We start from the raw sequence: 26,933 nt of genomic DNA on the forward strand, positions 1-26,933 counted from the left end.
TCTTTCTTTCTTTCTTTCTTTCTTTCTTTCTTTCTTTCTTTCTTTCTTTCTTTCTCCTTGTCTCTTTCTTGCTTTTCTATTTGTATCTCCTCTGCTGCTTAACACAGTGCTTGGCACATAGTGCTTAATAAATATCTATTTATCTAGTCATTCAAGAGGAAGAGATTGGTAAGGGAGATGGCGACACGCCCCAGGCTTTGTTATGTGGCATATCTACAAACCTGAGGTGGGAAGCGCAGTGGGGAGCTTGGAGGGTAGATCAAAGAAGGGCAACTCGGAGGACATACAGTAGTTGGAGTTTTATTAGGCACCCCCTTGCAAAAGTTATTAAGCATCTGCTATGTGAGCAGCTAGGGATACAAAGACAAAGATGAAATAATTCTCGCCCTCAAGGAGCTTACATTCGACTAGGGGAAAATAATATGGACTAGATAAGTAAATAACATGTACTACGTAAATCAATATGGAATACATACAAAGTCATGTTAAAGAGGAGAGAACAGCTAACAACTACGGTGTCCCAGGAAGGCACCAAACAAGAAGTAATTTAAACTTTCAAGGTAGCCAGGAACTGAGGCAGAGGTGAAGAGAACAAGCATTCCAGGCAGGGGGTACAGCCTGGGCAAGGGTATAGTGATAGGAGGTGGGAGGTCATGTCATGGAGAACAAGTCAGATGGAGATCATGGATAATGGGTTCCTGAGGCAGATCACAAAAGTGATGCAAAGGGGGCAGCTAGATGGTGCAGTGGACAGAGCACCGGCCCTGAAGTCAGGAGGACCTGAGTTCAAATCTGGCCTCAGACACATAACACTTACTTGCTGTGTGACCCTGGGCAAGTCACTTAACCCCAATTGCCTAAAAAAAAAAAATGCAAAGGCAGCATATAATTGAAATATGGAAATATTCAGACGTCGGCTGGGGATCTTTCTGCTAAAAGAACAGCGGCCGATAGATAAAGTCTTACCTTATCTTGAAGATATTTTCATCTTTCGGCAGGTGGAGGGAGCAGCAAGAAGCATTACTATTCTGAACTTAGTCCTGTCTCTAAGGAAGAACTGATTGGTGAGAAAGAGGGCGGTGCCGGACCACGCCCAGTGTGGAGGTGGTTGGACTTTAGGAGGGAAGATGGTTGAGGATTCAAAGGTTCCCGCAACCTCAGACACTAAACAGACCAGCTTAACTGCAAATTGGTGATTTCTTGTGTCCATCAGGTACTCCCTACTGCCTGGGGAGATTTGAATTCATTTCTTATTCTTATCATGGTCACCATTTTTGAGTGAGGAGAGAAGAGTGAAGGACCAGGGACTATAGGCAGACAATTTGAGCTTGGTCTAGGGAGAGGTTTCCTGACCATTAGAACCTTCCAAAAGTGAAATGGGCTGCCTTGGCAGGCAGTTGGTTCTTCTTTCATTGGAAGTCTTCAGACAAAGGCTGAAAAGGCTTGTTGGGCATGACGTAGAGGGGATTCAAGTTTGGATACTGGTTAGACTAGAGCCCCTTCTGACTCTGAGGTTGTGTGACTACTTCAAGCCTTCACCGTCCTCAGATTGCAAATGCCACTCCATCTTCCCCCTCCAGAAATCAGGAGGAAAGGAGCAAAGGTTTGAGGAAAGGAGGCTTACTTCCTACTTCAATGAACCGATCAAGGCTATCCCACAGAGCTCTTCCACACTTCAAAAATGCTCTCTGTCTTTACCTATTCTCTCTTCCTTTCCTTCTGTCTCATAGGATAAGATGGCCGCCTTCATTCATTCAACAGACAATTATCGTCACCCATTGCATCCTGGGCTGTCGCCAGTCATCTTGACCTTTGTCTTGACACTAGACTTCTACAGGTATCACTTCCTCTATGAAGCCTTTCCTGTTTCCCTAACCAAAACTTCTTTCTTCTATCATATTTTAGGTATTTCTGATTCTGTTAGAATATGTGTTCTATTAGAACGGAAGATGGTTGAGAGTAAGGACTTTATTTTGTGGTTTTGTTCGCCTCTAGCAATGCATATAAAAAGTGCTTAATTAATGTTGAATTCAGGTAGCTAGATGGTGTAGTGGAGAGAGCTCCAGAGCTGAGATCAGGAAGATTCATCTTCCTAAGTTCAAATCTGACCTCAGACACTTACTAGCTGGTGACCCTGGGCAAGTCACTTAACCCTGAGTTTCTTCATCTGTAAAATGAGCTGGGGAAGGCAATGACAAACCACTACAGTACCTTTGCCAAGAAAACCCCAAATGAGGTCAAGGAAAGTCAGAAAGGACTGAACAACAACAATGTTGAATTGAATTGAGTTGAACTGAAATGATTAAGAGGGAAGTCAGATGAAAAGCTATGGGAAGTCGTCAAGAAGAGAATTCTGGGGATAGTCACAATCTATCCTGCTGAGGAAGACAAAGAGATCCTTGTGGCTGGACAGAGAGCTCAGTAACTAATCCAGATTTTGCATGGACACAGCCAAAAAAAAAAAAAATAGAGAGAGACAGGAGCAAAGGAAAGTAGTTGAGGACAGAACAAGAGTTTCGAATCCCTGGAAGAATCACGTCTGGGAGTGAAAAGCTGTAAAAAGGCAATAATAAGGGCTTTATGAAAGAGATGGAAGGGCCAAGGGCTAGATCAAAGAAAGGATAAACTTGCTTGGCTTGGACGGGATGATGGGATAACGGAGAGAAGGCAAGCCTAAATCTAAAGCCCAGATTGCTTCTGTTTTCATTTGTTTTGTATCCAGGATGATGATCTCTAGAGTGGGAAAAAGAGAACAAAAATGGTTAACAGGGAATTGAAACCCTAGAGCTGGAAGATTGTGTGGGACTCTGCTGGCTATATGCCAGTCAGCTGACTTAGACAAATCACCTCCCAGGGTACCATTGAGCTTGCACAGGTGAATGCCGAACCGCTGTTGATCTGTAAGAAATCTGAGCAAATAGGAGAGGGGCTATGGGACTAGAGGTGGGAAATATTGCCCTGGTTTTCAGTAAAGTAAAAGTGAATACAGCAAACTGTGCTTTTATATCAATGCCTGGTAAAATTCTACAATAAATTATTAAAAGGACAAATGAACAATCAACACTTGGGAAGGATGGTAATGATTATCAAGGGTAGGCTCAGGGTTAATTGGTTAGTTAAGAGCAAATTATGCAAGCTAACCTCATCTTTTTTTTTTGACAAGGTTATTAGGCTAGACTTGGGGTGTCTGAGCCAGGGGTGGGGAACCTGTGGCCTCGAGGCTACATGTGGCCCTCTAGGTCCTCCGTGCAGACTGAGTCCAAGTTTTACAGAACAAATCCTTTTATTAAGGGGATTTATGCTGTGAAGTTTGGATTCAGTCAAAGGGCTGCGCTTGAGGATGTAGAGGGCCACATGTGGCCTTTAGGCCGCAGGTTCCCCACCCCTGGTCTGAGCCAAAGGCCTTGCTGGTACAAGAAGAAGTAGGCTGAATGAAGGGATAGGCTGAGTGATGAGGGGGGAAGGCTAAGTAAGGAGTGGGTAGGTTAGGGGGGGTAGGTTTCTGTTCAAGCAATGAATTTTCCCACTAGCACTGATTTATCCTGTCCTTTTAAAAGGCTTACACTTCCTTAGCTTCCGATTCAGCTCTCCTCTGCCTGCAGGTGGGGATCATTCTCCCTTCTCTAATGCAATGCCTTGGATGAAGATGGAGGTGGCATGTTTATTAAGCTGTGGCTATTATGAAGCTGAGAGGGATACCTAACATATTAGAAATTTAAAAAAAGATCTTGACAAAGCTAGAATCATGAACCAGTGCTAATAGGACAAAATTTAATAGGTATAAATGGCAAGTCCCAAATTTGGGTTCAAAAAATCAATAGCAAATATATAGAATAGGGGAAGGTAGCTAAGAAGCAGCTCATATGAAAAAGGTCTAAGGGCCCAATAGTCAGCAGTGTGATGTGTCAGTCAACTGAGCTAATGTAATATTGGGTAGCCTTAACAAAAATAGTGTACAGAGCAAGATAGTTGAGAGTCAGTCAACAGGCATTTATTAAGAACCTATTATGTGCCAGGCACTGTGCTAAGCACTGAGGGTGCAAAGAAAGGCAAAAAAAAAAAAAACAACAACAACCCTAGTTCTTGCCCTCAAGGAACTCATTACCTAACGTGGGAGACAACATGTAAACGACAATGAACAAACAACACACATAAAGGATAAATTGCTGATAATCAAGAGGCTAGACACTAGCGTTAAGGGGGAGGAGTCAGGAAAGGCTTCTTGTAGAAGGTGGCATTTTATCTGGGACTTGAAAGATACCAGGGAGGCCAGGAGTTGGAGAGGAGGAGGGAGAGGATTTCAAGCATGGCGGACAGCCACTGAAAACACTTGTTTAAGAAGCAGGAGGTAGACCAGTGTCACTGCATGGCAGAATATGTGGGGAGTGAGGAGTGAGGAGAGATGGTATGCAGGTCTTTGAAGGGCAAACAGAGGGTTTTTATACTTGATTCTGGAAGTGATATTGAGCCACTGGAATATACTAAATGGTGGGGGGGAAGATGAGACCGACCTGGTCACATCTGTGCTTTAAAGAAGATCACTTTGACATTGACAGTTGAGTGGAAGATGGATTGGAGTACAGAGAGGCTCAAAGAATCGAAACCAACCAGTAGGCTATTGCAGTAGTCCAGGCTTGAGGTGATGAGGGCCTGGAACAGGATGGTAGCAGAACCAGAGGAGAGAAGAGGGATACATACGAGAGATGTTATCAAGGTAGAAATGACAGGACTTAGCAATTGATTGGACATGGGGGTGGGGGTGAGAGTGAAAAGTTGAGGATTACACTTGGGTTGTGAGCCTGGGGAACTGAGAGGATCATGGTGCCCTTGACAGTAATAATAAAGCTAGAAAAAGGGGAAGGCTTGCAAAGAAAGATAATGAGTTCAGTCTTGGACATGATGAATATTTTAAATGTCTACAGGATATCCAGTTTGAGATCTCTGAAAGGCAGTTGGAGATGCAAGACTGGAGGTCAGCAGAGAGGTTAGGGCTGGATAAGTAGATCTGGGAATCATCAGCATAGAGATGATAATTGAATCCATGGGAACTGATGAGATCACCAAGGGAAATAGTATATGAGGAGAAGAAAAGAGGGCCCAAGACAAAGACCTGAACAGATCACATCTGCAGTGTTGTGTTCAGTTATGGCTAGCACATTTTAGGAAGGACATCTGACAAACTGAAATGCACAGAAGGGTAACTCAGATAGTACAAGGGACTCAAAGTCATGCCATGTGAAGACTGATCAAAGAAAATATCGATGTTCAGTTTGGAGAAAAGACTTGGGAAGACAGGATAACAATTTTCAAGTACCTTCTGAAGGGTGGTCACATGGGCAGAGAACTATGATGTGGAAGTAAGGATTGGATTTTTATTGCTCAGTCCCAGAGGAAAGAATGAGGAACATGAGGTCTGAGTTATAGGGAAGCAATTTTGGCTCCCATAAAGGAAAAACTTCCTTAGCAATTAGAGTTGCCTAAAATTGGAACAGGTTGCCTCTGTATACATGGTAATTTTCCCATCAATGGAAACCGTCAGCCACAGGCTAGAGAACTAGTCTTTTTTTCCCCCCTTGCTTAGGCAATTGGGATTAAGTGACTTGCCCAGGGTCACACAGCTAGTAAGTGTCAAGTGTCTGAGGCCAGATTTGAACTCAGGTCCTCCTGACTCCAAGGCTGGAGCTCTATTACAGAACCCCTCTTTCAGAGATCTGACTTCTCTTTTTTTTTTCTATATATTCTTTTTTTTTTTTTAAGGCAATTGGGGTTAAGTGACTTGCCCAGGGTCACACAGCTAGTAAGTGTCAAGTGTTTGGTCTGAGGCAGGATTTGAACTCAGGTCCTCCTGACTTCAGGGCTGGTGCTGTATTCGTTGTGCCACCTAGCTGCCCCAGAGATCCCACTTTTCAAGCTAGATGTTAGGATGGTTTTCTTTACATTAAGCCCAAACCTACCTCTCTGTAATTTCTACCCATTACTCCAAATCCTGTTCTCTGCGACCAACCAGAAAGAGCCTAAATCCATATTCTACTCAACGCATATTCTACTCAATACTCAATCTGTGGTTTTGTCAGCTTGTTGAACTCCTGGTTGGGACCTCCCATCACCCAAGCAGATTAAAATCCCAAACCAACTCTGATGGAGTAGATAAGGCCTGTTTTTGCCTTTTTTTGGGTCTCTGGTGCTTAGCACAGTGCCTTGATCATAGTAAACACTTCAAAAAATTATTTGTAGACTATTGTCTGACTGATGGGGGGAGTTGTCAGGGGTGGAGTGACTTGTCCAAAGTCACAGAGCTAAAGAGTTTTGGCAGAAGGATTTGAACTCATACTTTTTCTTAATTCCAAGTCTAGAACTCCACCCACCATCTGACAAGTCTTTCTGTCATTTTGAAAGGGTTATACATTATAAATAGTAAAAAAAAAATAAAAGGGTTATAAATTGATCCTTTATTTTAATTCCACAACACGTTATCAACATTCAGAGCAAGAATAAACTGCTTACACACAAAGACTGTCAAAGGTTGACAAACTCATAAAGAAAGGCAGGGGAAGAAAGGAGTACGCTACTGCTGAAGGAGACCAGGAAGACCAGATCCTCTGGCCTGGATCTGCTCCAGAGATGGGGGTTGATCCTGCATTCTGAGCTTTTGTCCTGGGCCCATAAGGAGAAGTCAGGGAACAGTAAGTGAAGATCAGAGGGACAGAGTTTTAGAGGCACACCAAAGGCCAGCCATAGTCACAATGGTCAACCAAAGCTCACGGGCTAGGACTCTCTTCAGATCAGTAGCACGGCCTTCTTTTGACGGACTTCAAGCACACAAGTGAGATGTTTCATCCAACACACTTTGGTTCATGCGAGACATTTCTTGTAGGTGAAAAACATCTTTGCACTAAAAAAAAAATTGAATCCTTTCATCACTTGTCTAGCTTCTTATATTTTGCATCCAGTTCCTTCAAATATTTCTCCAACTTGTCAGCTCCCTGCTCCTCTGTTACAGCGATCGGATCCAGATAGGATGGAAGCGCTGCAAATATTCCGGTTCGTGTCTTCCGGCTTTCAGCTAGTGGTAGCAGCAATAGCTTGCACTTCTAGATACTTCACACGGGTCACTCTGTTCTTACTCTCCACGTTTGTTGTCTTCACCGGGAGCTGCCGGCTTGCCATTTTGGAGAATGTGCCCTGGCAATCTTGTGAAACCAGTCTCCCTAGGCTTCCTCCGTAGGCAGCCTCCTTGGCTGTCTCCATCACAGCATCATCTGAGTGGAGGATGGAAGGGAAAAGGGAAGAAAGGAGAGAGACAGAGACAAACAGAGACAGACAGAGAGATAGAAAAGGGAGAGACAGGGAAAGGATGGGAGGAAAAAGGGTGAAGAGATGAGGAGGGACAACATAATAGTCTTTCAAATGTTTGTAGACACCTCTCATCCTGCTTAAGCCTTCCCTGAACTAAACATGGGGCAAGTAGGTGGCACAGTACACAGAGCATTAGGCCTGGAATCAGTTAGATTCATCTTCCTGAGTTCAAATCCAGCCTCAGACACTAGCTGGGCAACTTTGGACAAGTCACTTCACCCTATTTGCCTCAGTTTCCTCATCTGTAAAAAGAGCTAGAGAAGGAAATGGCAAACCACTCCAGTATCTTTGCCAAGAAAACCCCAAATGGGGTCATGAACAGTCAGAAACGACTGAAATGACTGAACAATAATCAACTAAACATCCCTGGTTCCTTCCCCTGGAACTTCACCTATCTACCATCCAATTGCTGCAGGAATTTAGGCCAATCATTGTAATGCTACATGGTTAGCAGCTGCCTTTTATGATTGAAGATTTTCTCAAGGTAAAACGATCTGTGAAAAAGTAGAAAGAGCACAAGGAGAGACTCAATAGAACTACCTCTCCCCCCTCCCCCCCCACACTTCATAGTATTCTATTTTTTCCAATTACGTGTAAAGATCGTTTTCAACATTCATCTGTGTAAGATTTTGAGTTCTAATTTTTTCTCCTTCTCTGCCTCCCCTCTCCCTTCCCCAAACCGCAAGCAATCTGATGTTATACATGTACAATCACGTCAAACGTATTCCCACATTAGTCATGTGGTGAGAGAGAATCAGAACAAAAGGGAAAGACCATGAGAAAGAAAAAACAAAAACCAAGTGAAGGTAGGACGCTTCGATCTGCGCTCAGACGCCATAGTTTTTTCTCGGGATGCGGACACCATTTTCCGTTGTGAGTGTTGGAATTTAGACCCAGCTTTTAGTCACCGCTTCGTAGTCAACTAGCTGAGTGACCTCAGGTGACTCACGTCATTTAACCAAGGTTCCATTTTTTCATCCTTAGAATGAAGGAATGGGGTTGGAGGACCTCCTCAGTCCCTTCTAGCCCTGACGTTCTGTATTTGGAGTCTAGATTTTAAGCTAGAAGGGAACTTAGAGGTCATCTAGTCTAGCTCCCTCATTTTACAGTGAATGACAGGCCCAGAGCATTTCAGTGGCTTACCTGCCATCACACTGGTAGTTAAACGGCAGAGGGGAGATTTGAATTCATCTTCAGACTCCAAGTCCATAGCTCTTTCCACTCTACTATGTTGCCTCTAGTAGGTTTAAAAAACTGATGTTGACTTTTTTTCATTTTTGGAGCAATTGCGGTTAAGTGACTTGCCCAGGGTCACATGGCTAGTGAGTGTCTGAAGTCAATTTGAGCTCAGGTCTTCTTGACTCCAGGTCCAGTGTGCTATGCACTGTGCCACCTAGCTGCCCCTGAGAGCCCTAATTTTGAGGACAGCCTCCACTCTTCCACCCCAAGCTTGCTAGCCCACAGCTGCCTAGCATTCCAAGCTAGGTTATCACCCCTGAGAACTAAGTTCCTAAAAGCATTAGGTGAACCATGGGCAATCCTGGCACTTTTTTGGAAGTCCGCAGAGCAATGGATAAAAGCATCAGACATGGAATCAGGAATTGCTAAACCAGATAGCCTTTTCTCAGTCCTGATCATTCATAGCTTCTTTCCCACAGTTAACTACCCCTCCTCCTGGGTATTCTTTCTTAGATCTTCTGATTGCCCTTCCTCAATGGCCTTTGCTGAACATCATCTATAGTTTGCCCCCAACTCATCCTGAGTATCCCCCAAGGCTTTGTGCTGAGCTCTCTCCTTTTCTCTACTTACACCTTCTCTCTAGGTGATCTCATCACCTCTCATGGGTTCAGTCATCATCTCTATGCAGGTATCTAGCTCTATTATCTCTTTAGCCCTAGTCTTCTGTGGCCAACTGTAGGTGACTCACTCTGATACCACTTCAGGACACTTGATTCAAAATGTCATTGGAGAAGAATAACGATAATACTTGACCCATAGAAAGAGTAAACATTTATTAAGCACCTACTATGTACCAAGCACTCTCTCAAAGTATTATCCCTATTTGACAAATGCAGAAAGTGAGGCTCAGAGACTCAGACTTGCCTATAAGTCAAACAACTGCCTTTTTTGGGGCAAGGGAGGTGAGGGGAAACCTACAAATCTCCAGCTCTTACCTGAATCATTCCTTTGTTTCCTCCAATCTGTTTGATGCTTAATCCTTGTATAAACAGATTAAAAAAAAAAAAAGGCACAATCAATGATATCACAGTCACGAATTTAGAGCTGGGAATGAGTTCAGAAGTCTAGTCCAATCCCCTGATTTTACATGAGGGAGAAACTGAGGCTGAGAGAGGTTAAGTTTTTTGCCCGACATCACACAGAGAATAAGGAAGAGAAGTGCGGCTTCAGCCCAGGCCCTGTCATCCCTAATCCCTTTCTACCTTCCCAAGAAGTCTCTTTTCTAACCCAACCTCATTCCCATTGCTTTTCCTGTAAAACTGTCTCTCTTTGTAATTCTCATATTTGTAACTTCTTAACTCCATTATAATATTTTATTACATTTATGTATGAATTTGTTTAGCCTTTCCCTAGCTATTAACCATTTAGGTTGCTTCCAGTTTTTTTTTTTTTTTTTGTATTTATAATAAATGCTGCTGTAAATATCTTCAAACAGAGTACTTTAAAAAACTCTCATAAGGCATATTAATAGCAATGGGATTACTGGTTAAACATATAATTATTTTAGTAACTATTGTAGGTGTACTGACGGATTGCTCTCTAAAATGATTCCAATTTGCAATTCTACCAGCAATGTGTGAGTATACCATATCTCCACAATGCCATCAGTACTGTCCTTTTTTTTTTGTTTATATTTGTTCATTTCACCAAAGTTGTTTCAATTAGGGTTTCCTTTATCTGAGAGGTTAACACTTCCCAATTTTATTGATGCCGTTTATTTTAAGTCATTTCCTGATAACCCCACCCCTACCTCCCAATGAACTCTTCCTTCTAACAAAGAAAAAGTTAAGCAAAACAAACAGCATATATAACAGTCTACATTTTTATCCCCCACCCCACCCCCTTTTTAACAAAGAGAGGTGTTTCTTCGTGTTTTCTAGGACTGAAACTGGTCAGGTTAACATGTTTTCAAGTGACTATCTGCAAAGCGGGTGTCCTTGTTTAAAGTAAATTGTTCTGTGTTTTTCAAACTGTTCATGTTCTGGAGAACAGGTAACAATGACTTCTTAGGTGATGATCAGATAGTGTTGGCAAGGAAGGCCAACAGAAGTCAGGGAGGAGAAAAGGGATGACGGACACGGAGGGCTAGCTGCACCTCCGCTCTGGCCTCCAATTCACGCCCTAAACTCAGAGATACAAGAGGAGCACTGAGGAAAGGACAATGGAGCGCAAACCAGACCTATCTTCTTAGTGTGTTTTCTCATTTTTAAAAAAGAGAGTATTATCTGACCTAGCTCTCATTCTGACTCATCAGGCTGTAACAGAGAAGTCCTAAGGACCACCTGGCCAGTAGTTCTTCCCATCTGCCCTGGAGAACTCAACTCTCTGTATTCTGGGTTGTTAAATCCCGAGCTCATTTGGAAGGAGGCCATCTGGACAAACTCTAGTGTGGGAGACTGCCCCACCATGATCGGGCCTCAGACTTGAGACAGCAGCTTTACTTCTCCTGCTGTGACCACCACTGACCGTCCACATTCCCCTCTGGACAGCCAGATGAGAGGAAAGAGCCAAGGGTCTGCTACAGCCAGGCACTGGTTGGGAGGAACCCCTACGGAGAGTCAGCCTTGTAAAAGAAGGCGGTTGAGATGAATGAAGGCCTCTTTCTCCCAGTGAATGGGGGATTCACTAACATACAGCCATTGGAAGTAAGTCACTTTGGAGCCCTTGAAATCGGCTGTTGGGAGATCAGAACTTCTGGAGCTCTGCAGTGCGATCCGGTGAGCTTCACTCACTATAGGGGTGAAAGAAGACAGGAGTTGGGGCAGCTAGGTAGTGCAGTGGATAGAGCACCAGCCCTGGAGTCAGGAGAACCTGAGTTCAAATCCAGTCTCAGAACATTTAATAGCTGTGTGACCCTGGGCAAGTCACTTAACCCCAACTGCCTCACAAAAAAAACAAAAAAACCCCCAAAAAACAGGAGTCAGCACTACCCTGCACACAGCTGACTGATCTGAGCCTTTATTAGAACAGGGCTTCAAACCCTATTGCCAGGGAAACAGGATCTACATACACAAAGAAATGGCCTTCAGATACATCTTCAGGTTATTAAGTAGGAAAAACCCCAAAACAACCATCTGAAAAAGCACGCTAGTTTTTTCAGCGCCAACAGTATTAACTGCTGGAGGCTGGGAAAGTCATAAAGGGAAATTAACTGCAAACCAGAAACACCATTACTCATTTGGGGGCTATCTCCCCCGAAGTGAGAGACACAATTTACATCCTTTGGGGAAGCTTGTACTAAAATCGTTATTCCCCAGGCCCTGGGATTATATTCTCACCGCCGTCACTATTCCCTGCTGTCCATAACCACACAGAGGGTTCCCCCGAGGCCTGGGGAGGTCAAGCCTGAGGAACAGGCTAGGAACACGTGTAGGGCTCTTTGCTGCTTTCGGGACTCTCCTCCTCTCACTGTTGACATAACCAGGGTGTTATCATTCTGCTCCCTCTTCTTCTCTCGTGTCAATGAAAACATCTGACAACTTGGGGGGGAGGGTGGAGAGGAAGCTGGGATGAAAGGTGACAATGGCTGGGCCACACTGGGGGTGCGGTGTGTGGACCAGACTCTCACAAAGCCAAATTGAGGGTCAGGACAGTGACTTAAGCAAACAGCTGAAATGGCCTGGGAGAGGGAAGGCCTGGTGACCACTTTGGGTCCTGCATTCCACAGGTTGGCAACCTCCAGCCCAGGGTAACGACCCTTCCTTTAGCTCCAGAACTATCAGGGACCTGGATTTCCCAGACTTCCATATAAAGACAGGTAAAATTAAATACTCTTGATACGGGTTTGTGCTGAAGGCCCCTTATTGCCAGGACCATGCAAGTGAAGACACTTGTCTAAATGTCCTTGGGACAGACTTCTCTATCTCTCAGGGCTGTGAGGAAAGCACCGCAAAGCCCTTGTAGCACTCCAGAAATGTGGGTGACTGATCCCCCTTGTGACTGAGCCAGGCATGTGTAAGGAGTGGCCACTGAGACACACAGGCATTTCTTACAGTCCCCTCAGGAAAAAGGAGCATTAATGAACTGGAGTCATACACGGCACTGGAATAATGATGTCAGCAGATTCCATCTCAATGAGTTTTGGTTTCCAAGCCAAAAGACACCTCCCTAACGAGTTGCTGCCCTAAGGTTGCCGATCATGCGGAGAGTGGCCGATAAAAAGGGGCAGTGGCAGACCCGAGCAAGCCCAGGCCTTGTCCATTACAGACCCTGAGCCTTCCACACTTTTATTTATCGCCTCCTGGCTGCTCGGTTCCCAACAGGAGAAAGGGATTTGGTCACTGACAAATTCCTGGTTTGTCATTTTCATGGTGTAGAGCAAACGTCCCCAAAACACAGAGACAAGAAACAGAACCTAAGTCACCAGCTTCTCAGAAGCTGATATGGATTGTAGCCCTGTCCACATCGCAGCTCCAGCTTTGATTTATGGTGCTCAGGCTCCCAAGAAAAGAGCAACAAATTCCATCTACACAGCTCTTGTCAAAAGGTATCTATTCAGCTTTTCATAGAAAATGACTCAGAGAAACAGTGACAGAAAATATCATACAAGCGAGTTACTGAATCAAAAAATAAAACAAAACAAAAAGCTAAGACATTTCGTTCAAATTTCCCATCCCAACCTTCTGCCTGTGTTGAGAAATACACACTAACACAATGCCGGTCCCTTGGAAGAAGCCTTGTTTCTTCGAGAAATTCGGTGCATGGTTTCTGGAGGTAAGTGGAGGTTGCCTCTGTCACCCTGGTCAGGATGGGATAGATGGCACCTTGGAAATACGGCCATCTGAGAAAGCAAATTCACCCTCCACCTTTGGCTAGTAATGGTCTTTGTCGGCAGGGAGAACACAGGGCCCGACGCCATTCAATTAAATCCCGCTTCTGCAAACCAAGGTCTCAAGGTCAATAACTCTGGAGTCTTCCACTTCAGATCTTCACTGGATCTCCCCCATATAAAGTCTTTTGTCACTGGATGCAGACAGAACTGTGGGGGAGAGTGAACAAGAAGGTCAGAGTCGGGAAGAATGCAGAGGCTTTGGCAACAAGGGCCAATTCTTATCTAAAAGTAATTTAGACTTCACTTCAATTTTCCTCCCCTTCATGTAAGGGATTCACAGGATATTTTGCCTAACTTTAAAAAAAACTGCATCTGTAATGTTTTTTCATATTCCGAGTTGTAGGCTGGCCGGCCCACAGACGAAGTTAGTGAAGTAACAATTTGTGAAAGGGAGAATAAAACTCTCCCCACACTAACCTAGCTTCTTCAAAGTGACCTCTGTGACTGTTCAGTCATAGAATGGCTGGGTTCTGCCTAACTTTCCAGTCCCACAATTCTGAGGAATTGTGCTGGAGCAAGCTGTGAGGAAGGGAAGCAAAGAGTTTCTATCATATGTGTAGCAATGCATGGCTAAAAACCAAACAGATGCAAATCCATGTGTTAATCAATGGAAAAAACGAGTTATTTTCTTAATTCAATATAAGGTCCTTTATATAAGCAAACTAGCCAATGAAAGTTAAAATGTAACTTTCATTCAATTCAATACTAGAAGATTCCCCCATAGCAAAAATAAATCTATGAAATATGGATTGAATCTAATGAACTCAAGCTGCTCTGGACTCAGAACCCGATTGTGCCTGGCCCCCAGCACCATGCCTGGCATGGAGGCAGGCACTTAGAGGTTTGCTGGTTGACTGAGGCCACTAGATCTCTTGAAGCTCCAAGCTCTTTCTGGTCACAATGTGGGCTGAAAAGGACAAAGAGGGAGCAACTCCCACCCACCCCCCTCCCCTATTCCCTTGTTCCCCAACCCCATTCAACACAGCAGTGTGACTTTCAGTGGCACCTACAAGGGGTGTTTCCAAGGAAACAGATGCAGCAGTATCATATATCTCAGAGACAACTCCTGGTATAGGAGGGAACCCGGTCCACAGTTCCTCCCCCCCACACAGAGTTGAGGTGAACACGGCCTGGTCACGCTCAAGGGAGATGGGAGCTGCTCCCCTCTCTGCTAAAGACTGTAGACACTTACTGATGGGCTCATCTGGGTGGAAGGCCACTTCATTGACTGAGCCAGCATGGCCAGGCAGCTTGTAAAGGATCCTTCTGCTTGTAGTATCCCACACGTATACAAACCTGCAAGACATCACAGCAAGTAAGTGTCAGGCCCAGAAAGGTGACGTGGGGGAAGGGCAAAGCGGAAACAGCTGTGCCCCAAAGCTTTTACCACAAACAAAAGCAGCAATTTTCAATGAATGTGCTCCCAAATGACAAAATGTGGTGACAGAGGAGACTACACCACGCCTCGCCACGCCACCCCCCCCCCCCAAAAGAAAGCAAGTCAACTTAACCTCGCTATTGTTAACCTCCAATTAGGTAGGAATGTTTTGGAAGTAAACTTAGCTGCTTGATGGAAAGTGTAGACAGGTAAAACATGCTCAGATAGAATTCCATCCCTGGATCCAAGAAAGGAGTAGGACATCTGTTCTTTGCAAATATTTGTTTGAGCCAAATGTTACTAGATTCTATAGTAACTAGAATGTTAGAAATGGAATGAGCCTGACAGATAGTCTGAACACTCAATTTTATGAAATTAGGGCTCAGAGAAAGTAAGTCTTGCCCACGGTCATATGGTTAAGTAACAACAGCCAAGATGAGATCTTGGGCCCCTCTCTTTCCACACTAATACTGTTCCCCAACTCTCCGTCCCTGAACTCCGCCCGCCCCCAATATATACTTGCATTCTTTCCCAAGAACACATGACCCATTCAGGTAGATATTATGCAAAGTTCCAGTGGTAAATAAAAGTCGAAGGTAAATTAGAGGTCACAGGCATGTTAGTTTTGCTTTGTTCCATAGCCACCCTGATCCTGTCAGCTAGATACCAATGGACACCACTTGTCTCAAAGGTAAGAGAGAGAAAGCACACAGCCAGGTTATAGCAACTCGATCCCTACTACTGAAGAAATAATTCAGAATGCAAGCTCTAATGATGGGGAGTTACCTTCGAAGACAAAGGACAGGATCTCAGTAGTCAGGCCAGTGGGTGCTGCTGTCACAATTTTAAACAGTCACTGATAATTTGCTGGCCTGAGTCATGAAGCCCCTGAGCAGTGAGTATCTGAACACATTTAATGAAGCCCAGGAAACTCCACCTGCATCAATCAGCATCTCTGCCCTTTCATTCATTGTTATGAATCAAAGCAATAACTAGGACGAGGCTGACCATTTCTCCTGTAATCTGGCCACTTGTCTGATGAAGCCACTTGACACATTTGGGTGTGGGGTGCTAACGAGCTGTGGGATGGGGTGGCAGGTATGAAGTGGCCACATGCAACCAGCAGGATCAGGCTTCATGCTCTGATTAAAGACTCTTGCTTCTTAACCATTTTGGAATCCTGAACCCCTGGGGCAATCTGGCGAAGCCTATGGCCCCCTCAAATGTTTTTAAATGCACAATATAAAATATATGGGATTTCAAAGGAAACCAGTTATATTCAACTACAGTGATCTAATTATTAAAAAAAAAAAAAAAAGCTCACGGGCTCCCAAGTTTACCTCCCCTGGTGCAGAGGGGTCACACCAGCACACCTGATGCCTTTGCCTTAATTACCTTCAAGGAGTTCTGATTTCTGAATGCTGCCTGTGTGCTGAATTAGAGAATAGCCAGGGACAGTAAGGGTGAAGTGCTCCCTGGTGTCCTGTCCATCTTTTCTGGGAATGATTCTGGAGCTACTTGGAGGTGCCAGGGATCCTGTGCCACTCCAGGAGGCAACTTTCTATCTGGAGCTAACTCAGCAGAACTCAGTGATATGTCTTTATGTCAGAATTTATCAGTGACAGGACATCTGCACCTCCCCAAAGATGACTTTCCAGTCCCTGGCTGCATCCCTTAGGATGGCACCATTATCTTCTAAAAGTCCCTTCCTTCCTGTATTACAGGTCTCCTCCCCACTCCCCCCAAACGAATTATGTTACATGAAGTAAAGAATAAAGAGGCATCATATTCATAGGGCAGTGCAAAAATAACCCAATGATAATACTAATAAATTAGAGTTTAATTACAATATATAAAAGTGTATTAGGCGGCTCCCCCCTCCAAAACAAAGCAAAACAAAACTGACTAGACAGCTAGTCAACACCTGACAAAAGAATAACAAGCTAACTTTTATATAGTACTTACTTGTGCTAGGAGCTGTGCTAAGAGCTTTTATAAATATTATCTCACTTGATCCTTACAACAACCCTGAGAGGTAGGTGCTATTATTATTCCCATTTTAAGGTTGAGGAAACTGAGGCAGAAGTGAAATGACTTGCCCAAGATCTCACAGCTAGTGTTTGGGGCCAAATTTGAACTCAGACCTTCCTGACTCCAGGCCTAGCGCTCAGTGCACTATGTGGACACCCAACCGCCTCAGTATGTCCTAGTTAGCATTTTGCTTAAAAAAATCTAGGCTCCAGTCCAACCTAAACACCACTAACTCAGTGGAGGTGGGTGGTATACTGTATAAGATACTGTGCTTAATTACGTATGTGAGGAGCCCTGACCAGCATGGGAGAGGAGCAGGGCATCACCTCTTCTCTACTCTTAGCTCACAGGCTCCTATAATTTCACTTCCCTTTTGGGCCTGCATAAGATGAGCTGTTTGGAGGAGATGATCTCAAAGGTCCTTTCTGGCCGTAAATCCAGTGATCAGCTCTAAGAGAATGAGACGAATCGTTTGGGGAAGGGAGACTTTCTGAATAAAAGACCAAACATAGGTCAGCCCTGGTAATATTGCTTTCTGGAAGGGCTCCATTTTTAGGGCACATGAAAGCCAACAGGAACCCTCCGCCCTTGGAGGATTTACATGAAGGCTTCTCGAAAGGTGGCTGTCAATGAGGTGCTAAATTTAGACAGCTTCCTTGTCGGCTCCTTGCTTTGGCATGGAAACCTGTGGCAGGAACAGTGCGCCTTCTGTCATCCTTCAGATTTGGTGACAAAGCAGCAAAGTGTATTAGGTGCTGTTACGATGTCCAGGAAAATCCCCACAGCGCCCAGCTGGTCAGAAGTGGGGCTATCCTGAGACCACTGCTTGGCAACAACAGAACAATTCAAAGCAACTGAAGGAGGGAAAAAATGGGAGGTCAGAGGAAACTGTGATTTGAAGGAAAGCTTAAGTATCTAATCAAATAAGAAGGATTGTAATCTGCTGAGTGAGAACTTGAGATGTGATCGTTACAAGAACAATCAAAGCAGTTTTCATTCAATAAGAATCAGATGTGGCTTCAGTTTGTTGGCATCGTCTCCAGATATTTTTAGTAACTACCTGGAACCCGGTGCTCAGAAGAGCCTTGAGTAACCAGCTTGATAATCCCGAGGCACCATCTAGGAGGGGGCATTAAGCAGGGATGCTGCATTCAGGACCAAGGGAACAGATGATCTGAGGAACTGTGTTTAGTTCTGGGTCCCACATTCAGGAAGGACAAGGATGGATAAGTGAAGGGAGGCACATCAGCATAGGAAGGGCCCGGCATGAGGACCAGGTGAAGGAAGGGAGGTTTAGGATAGCTGCTGTCAAAGATCTAAAGTGCCGTCATGGAGAAAAGAGGAAAGAGCCCCAAAGGACAGAACTAGGAGCAATGTGCTGGAGCAACAGATGGAGAGAGGCAGACCGGGACTTGGTAGAAGAAAGCAGAGAACACGCTGCTTTGGGACCACCCACCCACTAGAGGCTTCCAAGCACAGGCCCGATAAGCCCACAGTAGGGACATTACGGAGGGAATTCTCAGTCTGGCCCACGCTGGATCAGACAGATGGCTGCTAGAGACCCTGCTAGCACTAAGATTCTGGGACACTTGTTCCCTACATCTCAGGGGAGTTGTCAAGGAAGAAAAACGATCTTTTGTGATTTCAAGTACGTCCAAGTTAGAAGAGAGCCTCTTACTTCCCACAGGCCTAAAGAGGTGGACTCCCTGGGCCACGGGAGCCTCAAGGATCCACAGCAAACAGGGTCTGCCAGGCTGGTCCGTAACTCTCCACTCACCTACAACAAGCTGCTGGGCTCCTCTGAGATGGGTCATTCGTGGAGAGAAGCCGTCATGCAAGGCCAGCAGGCACTCTGGCTTCCCTGCAGTACTGGGTTAATTTGATGACCCTCGGGGTCTCTGAGAGCAGTGGAAGAGGTGCAGGGCTGGGGGCCTGAGCTACTTCCTCCTCTCCTGCAGCCAGAAGGATGGCTCTGGGGGTCTGCACCAAGGTCTAACAGGACAGGTGACACCTTTGTTGCAGCAACTATGGGAGAAGGGCCTCAGAGGAGGCCAGGACCGTCTGCCTCAGCTCATACCTAATCTGCCGCCCCACTCTGAAGGGGTCCCTGGGGGGCACTAGCAGCATAGGTCACTGGGAGCTGCCCTGTTCCTTTCTCTCCCCAACTTGGAGCTTGGCTGCCTCATTAGTCCACAGCAGAATGGCAGATACAGATCACTGTGAAAGACTCTAAAAGTATATCTAACACAGTCTCACCTTTCCTACCTTCCTATGGAAGAGCTTGACCTGTTTTACCTGGCCTCTTATTCCAATGAAACATCTGAGGGCACTCACGTCAATCATCACTCACTCATCAAGAAAAGCTTCCAACTGCCCTCTCAGTCCCAGCCCTCAGCCCATTTGGAGGAGGCCTGGCATCCACTACCTCAAAATTCTGTCACAATTTCTTTACCGTGTAAAGAAAAGGGACTTGGGTGAATCAGTACTTAAAGCTTCCAAGCCGTGGAGTCAGTCTCTCACTTCCTGACCACAGCGATCATTCCACATCTGCTCTGGCTTTGTCCCTGCGCTCCATGTATTAAACATGACATGACCCCTGCCCGGCTGCATCACTCTTTTTATCTCATGTTGCAATAACTCTTACCTGTCAGCTGAACCGGCTGCAATTTTGCTTCCATCAGGTGACCAGGAACACCTCAGGAGATTCTGCAACAATGAGCAAAGAGGGTCCATTGAAAAGAGCAGCATTTTCAAATGCTCACCAGAGCAAGAGATGGCAGAACTGGAAGGGACCTTAGATGTCATCTAATCCAACACCCTCATTTTACAAAGAAAGAAGTTGAGATCCATGGAGGACAAGGGGATGGGCTCAGGATGCAGACCCTAACCTCAAAGCCAAGGCATCTGACTTTCCATGTTCTTCTTCCCATACCATGCTTCCTCTTCACTGGCAGGCTCTAAGTAAATCAGACCCCTCCTGGTTCCCCACACCAAGGCCTAGCCGGCTAGTCAGTGACAGTGGCTCCTCAGCAGTTGTACCCTCCGCCCGGCGCTTAGTCCCACCCTGGTGCGGAGAGCTGGTTTTGGCAGGCAGGACTGACCTGGGCACATTGTAAGGCATCACAATTTCTTTCCCTAACTCCTCTCCTACCTTCTTTCTGCGCCCGAGGCCTTCGTCAATTAAACCACCCATATTTCCTGAGCATCTCAGGGCTGTGGGGGCAAGAGAGAGTAAAACAAGGTCCCTGTACTTAGAGTGTTCGTAGTCTAGTAGAGAGAGAAGTAAAATGTATATAGCTAAAAAAATAACTAACTCCCAGCATAAGCATCCATGGCTTGAAAATGAGATCATTGAGAACCTTTAAATACCACAAGTTACATTTTAATTGTTTTCCCTAGGAAGATGATCAGCAATTATGGCTTGTATTTTATGACCTAAAACAACGTGCTACTATTTCATAACTCACAGATAATAAAATATAAAAAAAACTGCCTAATTCACACCTAACTAATTGGAGTTATACCTGGCAGAGAAATCTTGATGCTGTGCCTGCAAATAGAAGCTCCCTTTGCTCTATTCATCTTGGTCCTTATTAAAACTCTTTTTCTTTCTCTTTAAAAAACAAAAATTCATGAGCTGATTTACAGAACCAACCTGAGTCCCAGTGAACTCCCAGAGCAAGTATATTATTCTTGAAGACTCTAGGAACCTGACTCCTCTGAACTAATTAGGGGCTCTTCCTGTTTCCCCATCACCAAGTATATGGTAACAGAAGTTGGGAAAGGGAAGGCTTAAGTGGCCTAGGGACGAGAACACCTGCTGAGGACATACAGCATCCCAGTCCTAGACAGAGCCGGCCTGGCCTGGCCATCAGACCACCTGCGTTCTGGTCCTGGAATGCAAGCATTACCAGATCTGGGAAACTATCTCAGAAGAGGCAAAAGAGATTCCCTAAAGGGCCTCAAGTCCGTCATTTCTCCTTAAGAGGAAGAAAGGAAGAAGTCACAGGATCAAAGAATCTCAGCTGGAAGAGCTATCCAGAGGTACTAAGTTCTGATCAATACCTGAACAAGAATCCCCTCCATAAATTAATTTAATTTTTTTTTTTTTTGTGAGGCAATTGTGGTTAAGTGACTTGCCCAGGGTCACACAGCTAGTGGGTGTTATGTGTCTGAGGCTGGATTTGAACTCAGGCCCTCCTGACTCCAGGGCCAGAGCTCTATCCACCGAGCCACCTAGCTGCCCTTAATTAACTTTTATTAAAAGCACTTGCTATGTACTAAGTGGTAGGGCTACAAAGACAAAATACAAAGCCACGCCTGTCCTGGAGAAGCTTATGTTGGACAACATCCCTCACTGGCCATTGTGCCTCTGCTGTCTCCGGAGGTGGCCCATGCCATTTTAGACAGCTCTATTTATGGCAAAGTTTTTCTCCGCTTCAAATCTAAAGCTGCTTCTCTGAGACTTCCATTCACTGCTCCTTGTTCTCTGGGATGAAACAGAATGAGTCTCATCTCTGTTCCCGGAGACAGCCCTTCAGAAATATGAAGCTGGTCATATATCTGTCTTACCTAAGCCTTTTCCAAGCCAAATTACCCCTGATTCCTTCTTCCTGAACTTCATCTGCTGAGGTAAGGCAGGGAGAGAAGCCACTTCCCAGAATGCACTACTATGCTTCCTACAGGACCTCTCTCTCTGACAATGAAGTTTCTGATAATAACAACAATGAACTGCTATTAACATTAATAGAGGCATTATGATAAAGTAAAAGTTCATGGTCATACTAAACATACCTTCTCAAAGTTATGTACGTTTCCCTGAAATATCTTCACACACCTCTCTTTGGGGGCAAAAGGCCGGACATCCCAGATCCGAACTGCAAAGAAACAAGCAGAGCCATCAAAGACCACATGTGGGCAGAAGATGAGAGCCAACTTTCCTGCCACTGGAACAAAGACACGGCCTTCTCTATGTAACAGAAGAGCAGCCGCAGAGAACACCTCCAAGCGCCTGCCCCGATTCTCTTGACGCTCCGAAAGGGAAGAGAATGTGTTTGGCTCTCGTTAAATGGCCCAGGGGAGCCACGGACAATTCAGCGTCCAACATGCTGCTCCAAATCTTGGTCTGTAATGCTCTTCCCCAGTAAGACCAAAAGAAGAACACAAACCAAACCAACCCTTCTCAAGTCCCTAGTCTCTGACATTGTGCACAGGCAGAGCACACCTGAGGACTTCAGGATCCACAGCAGTCACCTGACGAGGATTCCCTGAGATCTACACCGACTAAGCCAGCTTATTCCCCTCTTCTCTCTAAAGTAATTTAATAGAGCTCAGGGGTACTACAATGAAAAAAACCCAAATGGATCATTCCACATGGATAACCACAAGTGTCCCCTCTTGTGGGGCCCTATTCCATAATGCTTTGGGTACACCTGTTATTTTACCTCTACCGGTTCTACCCAGATACCCCTCCACCCCGATTTTAAAGAAAAAATAACATGTGTGTATATAGACATATAGGTATAAGTATGCATCTATATAGGTATATGTGTGTATATATCTTTGAGTCAGAAGAGACCATAAAAGTCATTAAGTCTAACCTTTTTTATTTTGCAGATGCGAAAACTGAGACTCAGAAAAGATGCCCGGCCTACAATGAGAGTGACTCAGTCAGTGACCAAGCCAGGACCAGAGGCCAGGTCTCCCACTGACCAGTCCAGTGTCCTGTGCACTGACACCACCCTCTTACTGGTTGTCTCCAGTTATGGCACTGCCTTCCTCTAGAGTGTATCTGCATCCAGGCCTTGCTCCCACAAGCAGACCCACAAGGACCTGCTTATCCTTCTAATAACTCCATCTCCCTCTGTGACTCCTGGAACCGCACTTCAAACAAAGATGATTATAGCTCATCAGTTCAGTCTAAATTAGATGCAATCTCCAAATTATTCCCATTCTCTGCTTACTCCCTTGCTTCTCACTCCTTTTTTTTTCTCCCTATCTGGTACTAATTAACTTTTTTTTTTTTAGTCCATATGTGTGGCTTAGTTTCCGTGGCTTCAGCTATTGATTTCCAATAGCACTACTGGTCTGTTCTTCATATAAACTGGTGGCAAACACTCAGGATAAAAAACATCACCCAAACATTCCTACTTACTGAACTGTATGGTTCCTCTGTCCCTGCTCTTCAGAAGAAAACCCTTGGGAAAACCCGAGTACAGATCTGCACAGCAGGGATGCCAGAGTGGGGAAGGCCAAAGGGTGTAAACACTCAAAAGCAAAGGAGGCGATTTTAATCGATTTCCCTGCAGAATCCATGAATATTCCTAGGCAATTTGAAAATTGGTTTTAGCCATCTGGTCCAGAAAATCCTCAAAAGATATAAAAAAGTCACTGCCCTAAGGAGAGCCAGCAGACCTTGGTCCTGGTGCTGATGATGTCAAGAATGAGCTGTGAAATCTTGAGCAAGGGTTAATTTCTCTTTAACTCAATTTCCATATCTGAACAGGGGGGAAAATAATACCTGCCCTGGGCTGCCCCTACAAAGGCATACAATTCCACAAACATTTATTAAATGCATATCACACGCTGAGGCTACAAAGATGAAAAACAACACAATCTCTGTTCTCAACACACTCATAGGCTGATGGGGAGAAAAAAGAGACAAGAATTGGTGAGGATCACAGAAGCCAATCTTTGTGAAAGTGTTTTGAAAACTTACAAACAAAAGGAAGGGATGTGTTGTTACAGAATGGTCTCAAACCAACTGCATGAATGATTGGGCTGTACACTGTTTCTTTACTCTCACCAATGCTGCATTTGGCTAGTAGAAAATCTACTCAAGGCAAGAACCAAATGACCATATCCTCAGACTCAAAAGTTCCAAATAACTAGCCCCAAATCTAAGGAGATCCTAGCTTATTAAAAAAAAAAAATCAGCATAAAATAAAATGAAGACCAGGATTAAGAATCAAAGCCGATTAGGAATATTTGACATTTAGGTTTATAATGTTCAATGTCAAGTCACTGAAATTCAGAACATCCTTTAGTCTAAAACACCCAAGCATGGGAGTACACATGAAAGGGGGAAACTATGCCCCCCGCCTATCCCTGGCTCCCACCTCTACATTCCATATACTCCCACCCCCCTCCTCTAACATGGTAACCACATCTCTACCCTTCCAAGTGAGAGGCGGGCTAAGAGGAGTAAGAAAACCCAGGACCTCTTGAATGAACCAAAGGGAAGCTTAACATACAAGTTGAGAAATCTGGTCCATTCCTCATCATTTGAAAATGACTCTCTAAAGAGGTTTCAGAAGGCTATCTCTGAGCATACCCTGGGGGAGGGAGGGGTCTTCCTGACCATATTTCTATGACCTAATTGCCATTAGATCACTCCTCAATGGAACTTCTAGGATGGTGAGATTGGCAGCGTGCCTTCCTCCCCAGGCGTACCTGTGTTGTCCATTGCATTGGAGAGCAGGTAAGACCCTTCAGAGCTTAGACTCAAGCCTGTCACAGAATCGGCATGGCCCCTCATGGTGTATGTCAACTTGTTCTGGCGCAAGTCCCAGACCTGGGTGGAGACAAAAGTATTACCAAAGTGTACTTACAGAGACTTTGTAACATGAGAAATCAGCCTGTAGGGCCATCAGTGAGTAATGGCCTGATAAACTGGGGTATACTGATTGAACAGAATACTACTAGGCCCCTAAATTATAAATATGAAAAATATTAATAAAAAAATTATATTTACGTACTTTTTAGTGGTATAGACATATTTTCAAATATGTCATAATTTCAAAATACGTATATGAAACGCCACAGAGAAAAGAAAACAGAATTAAAACATACACATTGACCATGACTATCTAAAAAAGGTAACAACACTTTACTAGCAAATAGATGAAAAAGACTTCACAAGGGGTCACAGATAAATAAGTTGTGATTATTTCCAAAGGGTAATGGATTATTTCCAAAGGGCCTACTAGGTGTGAACAGACTTTTATTAAATACATATATTTCTATATGTAGGTGTGTGTGTGTGTGAGAGTGTGCACGTGCACACAGACACACACACATAATACTGTGCAGAAGCAGAGACTAATGACAGCAAGGGGAGGCGGCAGATCAGTCATGTGGCAAGAGGGAAGAATTACTGAGGGACTGCCCCCACACTCCAGTGTTTACTGTGCAGTATCAAGAGATCTAGCAAAGGCCCCACCATACTGGGTGGACTTGCTGTGGAGGACTGACAGGAGGCCACAGATAATAGCAGCAGAGGCCGAGGAACTGCTGAAGTACTTGATGGAACACCACGTTGAAGAGATCGCAGATTCATCAAAGTACTGAATGAGTGTTAGTACTAGTTTTTATTTTTTTCCTTTGCTCAAAAGCAAATAGTTTGAATTTTCTTTTTATTTGGAATTTTAGCCCAATTTCATTTGCTTATTCATTTTTATTTATGGAGATTACTATCCACAATATTAAATTACATCTAAAAATATTTTCCAGAACTCAAGCTGAAAGAGAAATGCATGGATAGATGCATACTCTCCTAGGGAATCAGTTTTTTTTTTTTAAATGCTCTCTTGATGGCTAAGTAGTGCCACTTTTTAATCTGGATTTAGGGCTAACATTTATCTTAAATACAAAATTGAAACATTGCTCTCTGCTTGAGTAGGGAAAAGCAGAGCAGCAGTTTCACTGGCCTGGTGACTGAATCAAGTGCCAGCAATCAAACCTATCCGGAAGGCAAGCAACACCCCTTTCTCCATCAATAGCACCTTCCTCTGCAGAACCTAATACACTTTATTAAGAATTTACCTGTTGGGCTGTTTGCTGCCTCAGGACTCAGGAGTGCTGAGAATGGTAAACAATGTGTTAAAACTGTCATTACTACTCTTCACTAGCGGTTTCATTGAAATCTGCTCAGTAGCAACGTGGAAAGAATTAAATTCACCAGAATCCAAACCATAGGTGCTTCTCCATTTCCACATTTCCAAATTTTCCCTCCTTCCTTCTTAGTAAGGGATTTGTAAAGGCAGAAAGATGCTTCCATTAGAGTCAAAACAGTTCTGGGATCTCACCAAAAAGTGAGGTAAGAGCCAGGCACTTATTTCTGCCAAATTCCTGCTAAAATTCCATTCTGTTGCTTCTCACCCCAAATCAATTTCCTATCACGACTGCTGCTCAGGCCAGGCCTACAGAAAAGGCAAAGTCCTGCTTGGCCGGCCACCCAGCAAGCCAAATCACCTTCCCTTCTCAGCTTTCCTCGCCCTTAGTCTCTCCTCATACTGCCTGGCAGAACAGAGCCCCAGTGGGCTGCAGAGGAAACTGGTTTGCCCTTAATGCTCAGCTTCTGGAACAAAGGAACTATAACAAATCAGCAGGATTGTATTTTACTTAAGTATCGTGTAGAGAATTCATAGGCTGGTGAAAGATTTTTCTAACCCCACTTCTTGCTTTCTTAATAACTGACATCTATATGCCCCCTCATGGTTTAAAAAGTGATGTATCACACTACCTCATTTGACCCTCATAATAACCCCGAGGCAGATACTCTAGGCACCTTATTCTCATTTTACAGGTAGGGAAACTGAGGCTCAGAAAAGTCACACAGTGAATAAGTTCCAGAGGTGTGATCCTAACCCAGGGCATCCTGACTCCAGTCCTGTATTCTACCTATCCCCCCTAGGGTTCCTGGGATAGCCACCACTACCTATAGATGACTGAGATTCAATTCAACTCAGCAAACACTGACAGAGCACCTAGCACAGGGGTGGGGAATCTGTGGCCCTCTAGGTCCTTGGGTGCGGCCTTCTGACTGAGTCTAAGTTTTACAGAACAAATCCTTTTATTTTTTTTTTTTTTGCTTTTTGGTGAGGCAATCAGGGTTAAGTGACTTGCCCAGGGTCACACAGTTAGTAAGTATCAAGTGTCTGAGGCTGGATTTGAACTCAGGTCCTCCTGACTCCAGAGCTCTATCCACTGCGCCACCTAGCTACCCCTTAACAAATCCTTTTATTAAGTGAATTTGTTCCGTGCAGTTTGGATTCAGTCAAAGAGTCATACTGGAGAACCTGGAGGGCTACATGTGGC

General features: G+C 44.5%; 1 protein-coding gene across 1 annotated transcript in view; it reads right to left on the reverse strand.

Annotated features, from left to right (window-relative positions):
• Positions 1-11,531: 11,531 nt before the first annotated feature.
• The window catches only part of SNRNP40 (small nuclear ribonucleoprotein U5 subunit 40), a 44,035-nt gene continuing 28,633 nt past the window's right edge, over positions 11,532-26,933 (reverse strand). The window contains exons 6-10 of the mRNA XM_027864695.1: positions 24,288-24,408; positions 21,630-21,712; positions 19,480-19,541; positions 14,619-14,722; positions 11,532-13,573 (exon numbers count right to left, since the gene is read on the reverse strand). Of these exons, the coding sequence (XP_027720496.1) occupies positions 13,524-13,573; positions 14,619-14,722; positions 19,480-19,541; positions 21,630-21,712; positions 24,288-24,408 (420 nt within the window). The 3' untranslated portion in view covers positions 11,532-13,523. The remainder of the gene's footprint in view (positions 13,574-14,618; positions 14,723-19,479; positions 19,542-21,629; positions 21,713-24,287; positions 24,409-26,933) is intronic.

Source organism: Vombatus ursinus, unplaced genomic scaffold (assembly GCF_900497805.2).
Source record: "Vombatus ursinus unplaced genomic scaffold, bare-nosed wombat genome assembly UNPS02014775.1, whole genome shotgun sequence".
Taxonomy (NCBI): Eukaryota; Metazoa; Chordata; class Mammalia; order Diprotodontia; family Vombatidae; genus Vombatus; species Vombatus ursinus.